At 44.9% G+C, this 11,829-nt stretch overlaps 1 protein-coding gene across 1 annotated transcript in view; it reads right to left on the bottom strand.

Annotated features, from left to right (window-relative positions):
• Positions 1-5,849, bottom strand: part of LOC118770924 (cadherin-12-like) — a 41,012-nt gene extending 35,163 nt beyond the window's left edge. The window contains exon 1 of the mRNA XM_036518702.1: positions 5,616-5,849. Within this exon, the coding sequence (XP_036374595.1) occupies positions 5,616-5,849 (234 nt within the window). The remainder of the gene's footprint in view (positions 1-5,615) is intronic.
• Positions 5,850-11,829: the final 5,980 nt, after the last annotated feature.

Genomic DNA, 11,829 nt, shown 5'->3' with positions numbered 1-11,829 from the left:
GAAATGGTGCGCATTACCGGCAAACTAAAACTGATTGGGACATTAACATTTTTGATGCATGGTCCAACATCAATTCAAGCCGACATCTCATTCATAAACGGAGAAAAAAGAAATATGCAAATCAAAAAGGTACTGTATTGGCAGCAGAGATAAATGACATCATTATCGTTAATGCCAGCATTAGCTTGTGCATCTCTTTTTAGCAAATATTCGGCGCTCATCATCAATACCTATTATAACTAAATGGCCCACAGTCCTTAAAATATTACAATGAGAAAACTAATTATAACGAATTGGCAATCGCGATGCACGATTTCAAGTACGGTAATCCTTTAGGATTAGTACGTATTTTACAGCCTTGAATTACTGCGGTGAAGTGTTCTGCACTAAACAATTAATTCAAATTAAATTATCTGCGCATGGTTGTACACATGCGATAATGTTGTCACAAAGCTGATGGTTAATCCCCGCACACTGGTAAGGATTTTATTTTGTATCATGACTCAGATCCATATCCAGAGCGAAAAAAAAGCAACAATTTTCCACTGGCTTTCAGGGTCCCTTGAAGATGTCAACAAAATACGGGCTAGCTGCGCATAATCACTAAATATAAAATTATGTTATGATTTTTTATTTGAAAATATAGCTTGCAGTACAGACTGTAGTTGTTAGAAAAACAAAAGTTTTGAAAATTTTGACAAAAGTATGCACAAGTTCAGCATCCTCACGTGCGCCTGTTTGTGTGAGTGCATGTGCAGCTTTGCTAAGCGTAAGATGTAGCACAAGGGCCTGTATGGGTTCAGCGTCTGGACAATGTGAGATACACAGCCGAACAGAGCCTATTATTACGGGAGCAGAGAATGTGTCATTCTAAAGGCGGTCGGAGAGAAAATAAGAAATAGGGGTCAGACAGAGAGATGATGGATCTCCCCTCCAAAGGGCTCAGGGAGGAGTGTGTCTGCAATCTCCAAACCCGCCCTCCCCCCCAGGTCTGAGAGAGAGGGGGAGAGAGAGGGCACCTCTCTTTTGAGCATTAGGTGTGTGTGTGTGTGTGTGTGTGTGTGTGTGTGTGTGCGTGTGCGTGTGTGTGTGTGCGCGTGCTTTCCGAATCGATGAACTGGATCACTGTCATCTGGCCACAGTCCCATGTCTGCTCCCTCAGATTATCTTACGGGTCATTTGGCAGATGTTTCTTTGCAGTGGCGACTGGCTTTGGAAGTCAATAGGTACACTGTAAAAGAGGGCCAGGGAAGACTGCCTTCCTGGAGCTGATACCCCGCACTCCACACCTCCATACCTACAAACGTGTGCATAATGCATCATTTTAAACCGTGATGCGTTGCGTAACAGGAGAATATATTCCACAAAAAAGCCGTAAAGTAGAAATCTGCCTTGGATGGTTTTGAGAGGGAAACAGGGGAACATAGATAAAAAACAAATACATAAATCAGTGAAATAAAAACGCCAGATGAGGAAAGATGCTGTTAAGGCACATACACATTTGGGATTTCTACTTGCTCACTCTAAAATATAGCAATCTTTAGTTTTGTGTTTTTTCCAGGAGGAGAATCATAAATCTGTTTTTCATCTTCTTATAGTCTGTGCTCAACAAATAATTTTATTTCTTGCTTGAAAGGAGATATTTAATATTTCCCAGCATGTAAGATCCCAGCACGTATATGGGATCATTACTGTTCTGTTTTGTCACATAGACATAATACCCTCACGATGGGTGCGCAATTTACCAAAACAATTTTCTTTGATTTTTAAATCTAATACGCATGTGTTTGCATAACCAGGTCAGGTGATTCAGCTTGAAGCAGCCCCCCTTTCTAAAAGAGCAGGTTACAGCTAGCTGGCTCCAGCCTCAAAGTGGGTCATTCTCAAATTAAAATATAAGTGTTCCTGTCACACGTCTTGAGTTCAAGAGGCACAGTGCAGCCACCGGCGGCCGTGTGTCTCGCAGGGACGGCAGAGCAAGGCAGTGAACGTTAAAACAGCGCGGAGAGACAGTTTAGCGGAGAGGGAGAAGGGACCTGATTTAACACACAAGCACTAAGAGCAGCAATACTCTGTGTGGATGGCTGTTTCTCTGCGGGGGCTGGCGTGACACATTATTTAATTGTACGGAGTGCGGTTTGTCTAAATTGTCCCCACAGGCAGAGAGGGTACCCCAGCGCTGGTTTAGTAGATGGCAGAAGTGCAGATCAGCGTTTAGCTCCCTTCTCTGTAGGTTCGAGAGTTGCGAGACTCAACACTTCTTTGCTTGGGGGGGGGGCAGCACAGTACAGAGGTTTATTCTGAGTTAATCAATGAAGGGAATCATTTTAAGGCTGCACACTTTGTCTCGGATGTGAAAACATGCATTTAAAGTTGCCTGGGTTTGGTGAACTGGAAGCTACCACTTCCAATCTACTACTACAAACGGTGCAACTTCACACCAACATATGATATGTTCAGGGCATGAGTCTGAATCACAGCAAAAAAAAAAGAGGAACAAGAGGAATGAGGACAAGCACCGCCCCTCTGAGTCGTCCTATCCGGACAAGACTCACCCTCACCATGTCAGTGCCAAGAAGAATACGGACAAAGGCCCTCCTTAGACTGCCGAACCGGACTTAATGCTTATAGAAGGGGGCTCCTTTCAGGCAAACATGTCCGATCACCAGTGTAGCTCCAGTAACATAATCCTACATTATCCACAGGGTTTGGAAAAAGATAAACCCTTGTAATATCCCGAACGTCATTCATGTTCAACTGAGCGAGATTAGGCGTGCGCGGCACAGCTTATTGGCCATGTTTTTTTCTCGCCAGTTTGACGAGTTGACAGGCGGTTACACAGCCAGTGCTTCATCCTCTCTGGATCTGTCACACATGTAAACAAAAGTTGCTTAGCTGGCGCTCATTAATCCGAGCCGAGAGAACGCCCTGACAAGTGAGGAAAATCCCTTAATGAGTTTTTTTTTTTTTCTCCTGTTGTTGTGTTCGTTTCGCTTCGGTGCGGCCAGCCCGCGTACGAGAGATGTTACCCTTCCTCCAGAAAGTCTCACGGAGGTCTTGTTTAAAGACAGAAAATGACAAGGACGAATACGCGTGTCGGTGATCAGTAAGGGACCCGCATCATTTTGGCCGAGCGGTTTGAAAATAATCGGATTGGATGACGCTCTGGCGTCCCCCCCGCCCTGAGAGGCATCGTGACCAGCAGATGGAATTAAAAGGTGTTCCTGGCCTGTATTGACTGCATCGCTGGTGGCACTTTTGACCAGAAGGAATGCCACTGTGCCCTGATTTGTTTTCTGTCCAATCCTCTCAGCACACACCACTTGGCTAATAGGTTTAGAGTTCCAAGTGGGATCTTCAGTGACAAATTATCACCCGCATGTTAAATCGATTATGCTTTTTTGTCCTCCCTCCTCCTTTTTTTGTTGAAGCACTGGAGTTTGCAGCTGTAGAGAAATAGGTTATCTTCCCCTGCGCTGCGATTTAAACCACCTTGGTGTGACACTACTGCAAGGTCAATGCAGTTCTGTATTTGTGAGGCGCGGTTTGATTTTCATTATAATTCCCTTCCCTATTCCGATCTCAGTCTTGCTCCTCCTCATTGCAACACTCCTCATCTTTGACGTCTGTTTCAAAGCAAATGCACCGGTGGTAGGACTTTACGTGGGACATCACCCGTTAATTAGTGATTAGTATACTGCTATGCACATGGTACAGACTTAGTATTGCAAAATGGGTTCTGTTAAAGGGATGCTGGTGGTAGGTTTAATCTTGGAAAATAAATGCGCAGACACCCCCGGGGGAAATGGCAATGACTTCAGCCTAGGGTCCAACCCCCCTTGCACCATTTAAATTTGTGCTGGAAGTCACTCTGGATAACAGTGTCTGCGACATGGATATGGTTATGGCATCAGGAACATGCACTATTACAAAACAGGTGCCTGAGGGGCCTCTTGCCATTGGCTGATTTGATCAATGCAGTAAAATGAGCCATTTGTCTGTTTTATTGGTGTGATCCATGACTGGAGGTAAAGAGGTCTCGGTTGCCCTGGACATAACGTTCAACACTGGGACTTCACCACAGCTGTCCGTGTGCGAGTCAGTTTGCAATTAAGATCAGATCCACTCTCCTGAAATGATTTGCCGCTAGCAGATTAGTAATGAGTCTCAGGCAAGACCGCGTGATTTAATCAGGGACTTCCTTTCGACATCAAGAGAGGAGTCGGTTGTATTCAAGGGGCAGTGTCATTTGAATAGTAACTGTCAAATGTATCACTCGCTTGGCCGTTGAAAGGCACAGAGATCCGTGCTGAATTCTGCGGCATTGGCTCAAAGGAGTTAACCCGGCCATTATGGTCTGTAAGCCGACAGAGCTGGACACCAGTTTCAGACATAATACCCCCTGATATTTAATTTTGCTTCTCTGAAAAGAAATAAAAAATCCCTTTAACCTCCATTCTGCTCAGCCAACAGAGGATCAACGGCTTTAAAAAGCTGGGAGAATCGGCCATTTTGGCCAGTGGATCAATTGTTTGTGTCAACAATATCCCCCCGAACACCTCCTCTCTCCACACACATACACAAAGGTGGCCTCAAAACTGTGAAAATCGAGGCTTAGCTTCCATGGATTCACGGCCGGTGGCGCCGTCCTTGTTTGTGACAGCCTTAGTGCTCACAATCTAAATATCGAATCATTTGGAACGAGCCCGAATAATGCATCGATTTTACTCCACTGTGCCTGTCCTGATTGAGACCATTAATACAACAGGAATCTCGTCCGGTCTGACTCACCGCAGTTGGTCATCGATAACAGTTTGGCTGCGGTGTATTGTGAGGGAGCAGTGACCCCAGCGGGGGGTTTAACCCGGTGCGCGAAAAATCGATGGATCCTCTCAGCTCCGTACTCGCCTCCATCCCTCTTAAACAGAAAGAGGGCATCCGGACGGACACTGCTATTTGATTTAAATTGAGGCGAGTGACACCTCATCTCTCTCTTAATTTCTGCACCAGGCTGCATCCCATGTCCTCGCACCCCTGTAATCAAGCTGCTTTCCGAACTCCTGCCTGGATGCTAACCCCACAGAATCAAGGCCTCTGTCCATCAGCCAGATGGGTCTGTCCTCCAGTAACCCCAAACAAAATGCTGTCCAGAGCACCAACAGACCGCTCGATTTATACCAAGTGTAACTTTGCACGACCTTCCCTGGGCAAACATAAAGGCGTCACAAAGCAGACATAAACAACCGCAGTGCTTCCAGACAGATTGATAAAAAGTGCCCCAGTGTAGGTTGCATGCGAAAACAATGTATATCACTGTAACGCACAAATGACAAGTCATGCTTTTTGAAGTGTCAGTCAGTGCAGAACGTGATGCAAAATTTACTTCATATTTCCTACTCCCTAATATGTCATTATGCAGTGACTCAAGGCATTTAGGTGACAGACTCAATAGCAAGTACATCCTGTGCTTAAAATAACAAAAAAGGAAAACAATTGAGCTGAATTTTCCTATTTTTCCACAAAAGTTCTTAATAAAAGAACTTTAAAAACTATAGAAATCTGTTATAAGACAACTTAAAAAAAAAAACAGAAAATAGGCAGAAGAAATGCATCACCTTTCCCACGTATTGTGGGTCGGATCCCATGTATTCCTCCAGGACAAAGAACTGGTTCCACACCCAGCCCCTCTTCACCCTCTGAAACCCCGCCCCTCCACTCCTCCGCAATCCCATCATGCCCCTGTGGTGCTCCTTTCCCATCCTGCCCCTGGGCGGAGAGTGGAGGGGTGAGAGGAGGCCTTTGTCCAGGAGAAACCAGAGGAGCAGCAGCGAGCAGTTCCTCGTGAGCATTGGCAGGCCGTGACGTCCCAGATTCCCGTTAAACTCCAAAAAAAAAAAGAGAGAGAGAAAGGTCCGCGAGACGGAATCCAGATCTCAGATCCAGCGAAGAGGCTCGCTCCGTGCTCCTCGCCCCGCGCTCCGCGCGCCACGTCACCTCAGTTGCAGCAGGACATTCAGAACGCCGCCTGCGGGAAGGAAGAAGGAGATCGCATCAGTGACTAACGCAGGTGTGAGTCACTGACCCTAAAAGACACCGTGCTTAAAAATAATAACGTTATTATGGAAGACGTTACATTAAGCGTACATTCCTCCGTCTGATGGTCACCAAATAAGAGGCAAACCCAGCCCCTTGATACCCTTAGCTGACAGTTCAAGAAATTATGTGCTTCCAGGGCAGCTGCCCACTGCTGTCTGAACTGAAGGAACCTAAGATTAATATTACAAAATTATCAGAATACCATTACCAAACACTCCGATCAGAACGCTGTACCTAGAACTGCATGAAGCCACTTCCAAAGCCACATATCAGGAAAAAATAGTGTCCCAGAATACTATGGGAAAAAAAAGAGACCATGCCTCCATTGGGTCTTGTATTTAATGGAGTCGTTCATGCATGGTCCTGTGAAAATGCACCTGATTTACCGGCTCTTCCCTCACCCTTGGCTATTCAATGATGGAAATAAAATATAGACCCCTGGCTAGCTGAAATCGTTTTGCTCAGCACTGTCTCACAGGGAAATACTAGACAACGGTGTATATTCAGAACTCATGCGCATATGAAATCTAATTCCTGGAGCTCTTGCTCAGCAGTAAAATGCTGCTACCGTGAGTATCGCTGACAATTACAGTTCAGACATCACTCTTTGAGACACAAAAAGCCTTATTGAATGCACTCCTTCACACACAAAGGAAGGTCCCTCTATTATAAGTGTTTTAATGCCAAAATCTGAAATCTATCAAAAAAAAAAAATGTTCTTAATTTAGGTAAAAGTGCTCTTGAGACCAGGGGAGGGGGCTTAGAGAGAATAATTCAGTTAGATGTGCTGACTCGCAAGGAACTGGCTTATTGGCTTGCTCTTTTGTTCCAACAGTTAAGGTAGAAAATGCCATGGAGATTGAGCCACACACTGTTCAATGTCACACTCAGTCACACTGGCGAAAGTGGAAATGAGTGGATTATGGCTCCTTGTACGAAGAAAAACTCACTGTTCCTTAAAAAGGAGTTCCTCAAAGGGTTCCTGAGAGGCACTTGGAGATTTAGCAGAGATTTTTTTTTTTCTCATTTTTTTCTTGGAACACGATAAGTGTTTGATGAGTTGTCCGAGTTATCCTTTTAACGTAAACCCTCGCTTGGAGAGAAAGGCTTATGGGAAAACTGCTCTCTATTGGGCTTGACTGAGGAGTTAAAGCTTTGCATGCTTGTTTGATGTCTGTGCTTGTGGAATAAATTACACATTAGGTCCAGACTGATCAATGATTATCTATTGGTAATCGTGCAATTGCCTCTGAACCTTTATAACTACCTTCACCTATGTACCTGTATCTCGCTGTATTCGTTAAACATCCCATGGCAATTGTTACAAAGAGTAAGTGCTCCCACTTTCCCTGGTTAAATTCAAAATCTGACTCTTTCAAGTCTTTTTCATCTAAAAAGTCCCCGTTTTAAATAAATGGCTAAAAAATGATTCCCTATCTGCCTCTAATGTCTGTGTGAGCATTTTTGTGGAAAATAATGGATGCCACACATCGATGGAGCTCAATATAAAGCAACTGAGAGCACTATAAAAAATAATTTTATTATTAATGTGAGATACATTACATTGTTGTTATTTAGCAGACGCTTTTATGCAGAGTGACTTACATGGGTTACAATTTCATCCATTTACACAGCTGGATATATACTGAGGCAATTAAAGGATAAGTACCATGCCAAAGGGTACAACAGCTGTGCCCCAACAGGGAATAAAACCAGCAACCTTTTGGTTACTAGCCCTGCTCTTTACCAGTACACCACACTACTGACCTGATACATTGCACATACATGAAATGTACACAAATAAGTGCACTATATTTAATCACTATGTTTTTTTTTCACATTTCACTCTAAGTAAGGGGAGGCATTTCAGACACGCGCTTGATCTTTTCTTTCAGCGGGTTGTTTAGTTTGTTTTGGACTGTCAGTTGCAAAGCTTCCCCTCACCAACAGCCGGGCGCGCAAGTGTTACTGTAAATCACCGGAACAAGCCAGGGAGGGGTGTGACATCACCGGGGGAAATGACCCATCTTCGGCAGAGTGTTGCATGAAAACACAATGATGAATTGAGTCTATTACACATCCCGCTACTGTCCCAATTATCCAGATTGCTGTCTCAGACAGAATGCCCCTCCACCTCCCCCAATAATAATCCCCTCTGACTGCACGTTTCCGCCAACGCCTTTGCGGGGCTCTCTCTGTAATCAGATGTGAAGTCGTTTAGCCATCCCAGGATTCTGGGCTGCGGTTTCTCAGCGGAGAGCAAACTTAGAACGTGCAGAACAGCAATAATGATCATCAGCTCTGTGATGTCCATGAAAATGGCTATGGATGCATGTATTTATCGGTACTGATTTTAAATATTGCATAAATATTGGATTTTGGAATGCATGCATAAAGTGTGTGTGTGTGTGTGTGTGTGTGTGTGTGTGTGTGTGTGTGTTTTGCCCTGTGAGAATACCGCAGATGCATTCTTCTGGAATACTAGCAAAGAATTACCCTTTTGTCGGCAACCGCAGAGAAACAATTTCCACTCAGGTCATAGCATCCTCCGTGTATCTGTCTGGTCGACAGAGACTCTCCATTACTCGGAGGCGTTTGCGGAGAACGACGGAAGAATGGAAATAAAACAAGAGCAAATGGGGCCTGTTAAACGCGCCCGGCACTTTCGGGCAGGAGCTGCTAAGTGGAGCAGGGACACATCCGAGAGGGAGACGGGACTGGCTGGACCCTGACGGAAAGGAGGAGCGGGTTTGGCCCCTCTTGTGGCGGCGGACGGGGCCGACATTGGCAGACAGACGGGCCCCGTCCACAGCACCACCACACAGAAGGAGCATAATAAGCCATGAACGCGCTTCCAGATGTCCAGGTCAAGGGTCATTCGTTTTTACCGCCGTTTGTCACTCTTTAAATGGGGTGGGGGGGAGCTGATCGGCTTCCATCTGAATGACTCCTAGTGGTGATTAAATCAGTGCGATGAAGAATCCGTCGGTGGCAGGTTTTTGCCTTCTAGAAGCCAGTGATAGACCGTTTCCATGGTGCAACAGCCCTGCATCCCATAGTTTCCCAGCTTCGCTCAATAGCGCAACACTCTCATTACCCCATCAAATAAAGGAGGTTTGATTGATGTTCATAAAAATTGCCTACTTTCGTTTCAAAGTACATTGCAGAAATCTACATATGAAAGCTGTTATTAGGCAGAAAGGTGTTTTAACATGGACAAGATGATTTACCTAGCTGAGAAAAGCCATCCTGCCAAGAAAACATAACAGCATATTTCAACATGTCATAGACAGAACGAGACAGGACTTACCTTCTAAATGCAATGCCACCCGGTTATATATGATATACTGCCTAAAAAAAACAATTTCAGGTGTGCCGCTATTTTCACCAAAATACCACGGTACTGATTACTATAAAGTCTTCATATTCAGTTACAGGTGACCTGCAACAGAGAAAAATGACAGCTATGATTCTGTATCATTCTGTAATTAATTGTCTTCCACTACTTCCAAAGAATTTGCTGTTTATGCTTACAGTGGGCGTAAATGAGCAAAGTGCTCGAATCCAGGCATGACGGCCATGAAAATTATCATGACTTCAATCAACTCCCTGCCAAAAGGAAGAAAGGCTGACAGTCAGTCAATAGACCATTTATTGGGAGCTGACACAAGCTCTGGAATGGCTGTGGACAGGTGGAAACCGAGAGGGCCTTTCGTGACACATTACAATGAATTCCTTTCCTCTGAAAGCCACAATGCGTGTCCAAGTCATATCGCTGCAAATATTCATTGCTACTGGCGAATGAATTAGCTTATGTTTCAGTGTTTCGCAACACTTATGTTACGTGACAGCGATCATTTCACACCAAACCTACGCCACATGAGCACGGCCTCGATAAGATGAAAAGTATCACCTTTTTTAAATCTCCTTATCATGTAGCAGTTTGCTCCATGAAAACGCGTTCCATGTACTTTAGAAGCACATCAGCCCTATAAGCTCTCAGCCACCCGTATGAATCCGCGATCGCCATTTCATATCCAAAATGCGATACGTGAATCGGGCGATTTCTTTTCCAGAGCGTTCTGCCGCTTGTATTTCGCTCTGCGTTCGGTTTCCTGTCCCACCGTCCGCACCGATGATCAGAGCGCCGTCCTGTGATACTGGGCGTAAAAGCAGCCCCCCCCCCCCCCCCCCCTTTTTCCCCATTGCCGCGGATACGCTTTCACCTGATGCGACGCAGCGGCGCATCTCCCAGTTGTCGTGACAACGCGCACCTGCAGCGGCGCTCTTGGACAGGACGCCTCAGCGCATCCCTCCCCTTCCGTGACTGCTGCTCGGGGTCGTTCAGAGTGTCCCAGGACCGCGTGCTCGGACGAGCCTCCCAACGCTGCGTCTTTCTCCAGCGGTCGGCTGGCAAGCTGACAAAACTCGCAGTGAAAACTGTATCTCCCTGGTTTTGTTTTTACTGTTAAATGGTTATCTTTGGAATGCATTTCTGTCAAGCCAACCAAGCCAAAACGCCCTCAGCGTTATCCACCATTTTAACTGTAGTTGTGCTCCAGTGTTATAGAAAAACAGCAGATTGTTTCAATGTACTTAAATACATTGGCATATGACTATTTGGACTAATTGAGTTTAATGTTCGATCTGGCTTAGTAATTTAATGGCTGGACTAAACACAATCCAATAAAACACTCCCACTTCCCTGGACACCAGGTATACGGGATAGATGTTGTATTAAATCAGGAAGATGGACAGGAAGATGCAACTTAACCCAATTCTACATGATCAAATCAGCATTTAAATGCAGATTTTTTTTTTTTTTTTTTTCTGCTGACCCAGTCAGAGTCAATATGTGGGGATTCAGAAAATGTACTCAGTCTTCCTCTGGGTCATGGAGGTTTTGTCCTTCTTTGTCTTGTAACATATTGTGAAGGATTTAATTGGGAATGACATGTTTTAAGATCAAAGGGCCTGCTGTTAGTCAAAGGCCAGATTCAAATGTTATGAGATATTTTGGAGGTTCATTTGTATGTGCCAGTCCTCACTTCAAAAGTCCTGACAGACATAGTTAAGGTTATTCATTTATCCATTTACTTATTTGGAAGAAACCTGCATCCAGGGTGACTTACAGAGCATTGGAAGTTATAGTGGAGAATAAAAATAGCAAGGAAGTCAGTGCAATATACCCTGTAGTGTACAGCTGCTCAAAAGGCAACAGAGAGCCGTCTTATCCAATTAAAACCCAAATCCCCACGCACAGCTCCGATAAAAGTCATGATCTAGCTGTCGGCCATCAGCGCAAATAAGAGAAATGTCAGCCAGATGTGCTTTGGGGTCTTAGTCCAGCCTGCAGAACATGAACAAAGAACATGCAGTCTGGAGCCTAACAAGATCCATCTACATCACCTCCAACTTCACAAGCAAACCTCTGCCACAAGCGTGTGTAAACGCAACTCTCTCTTTTTTCTTTCCCTCTTTCTCTCCCCTCCTCCCTTCTCTCTGTCACTCTGCCCATCTAAGCAACAAGCACCTCTACAGCACTGCTAGCAGCTACTGTATGTTGACCGGCCAAGTTGAATATGATGCCTGGACAATTGCTGCAGCATCCTCTCAGAAGGAGGGTCCCCACTCATAACCTGTGTGAAACCAATACTTCCGTCCCCTGTCCACCGGCTATAGAATGGAACTGTTCTGAAGAATTGTTGAGAGGAACTGATGCCCTATTTTACA

This window comes from Megalops cyprinoides, chromosome 24 (assembly GCF_013368585.1).
Source record: "Megalops cyprinoides isolate fMegCyp1 chromosome 24, fMegCyp1.pri, whole genome shotgun sequence".
In the NCBI taxonomy this organism is placed as follows: domain Eukaryota; kingdom Metazoa; phylum Chordata; class Actinopteri; order Elopiformes; family Megalopidae; genus Megalops; species Megalops cyprinoides.
Note: the sequence above shows the minus strand (reverse complement) of the source record. Positions and strands in the feature narration are given on the sequence as shown.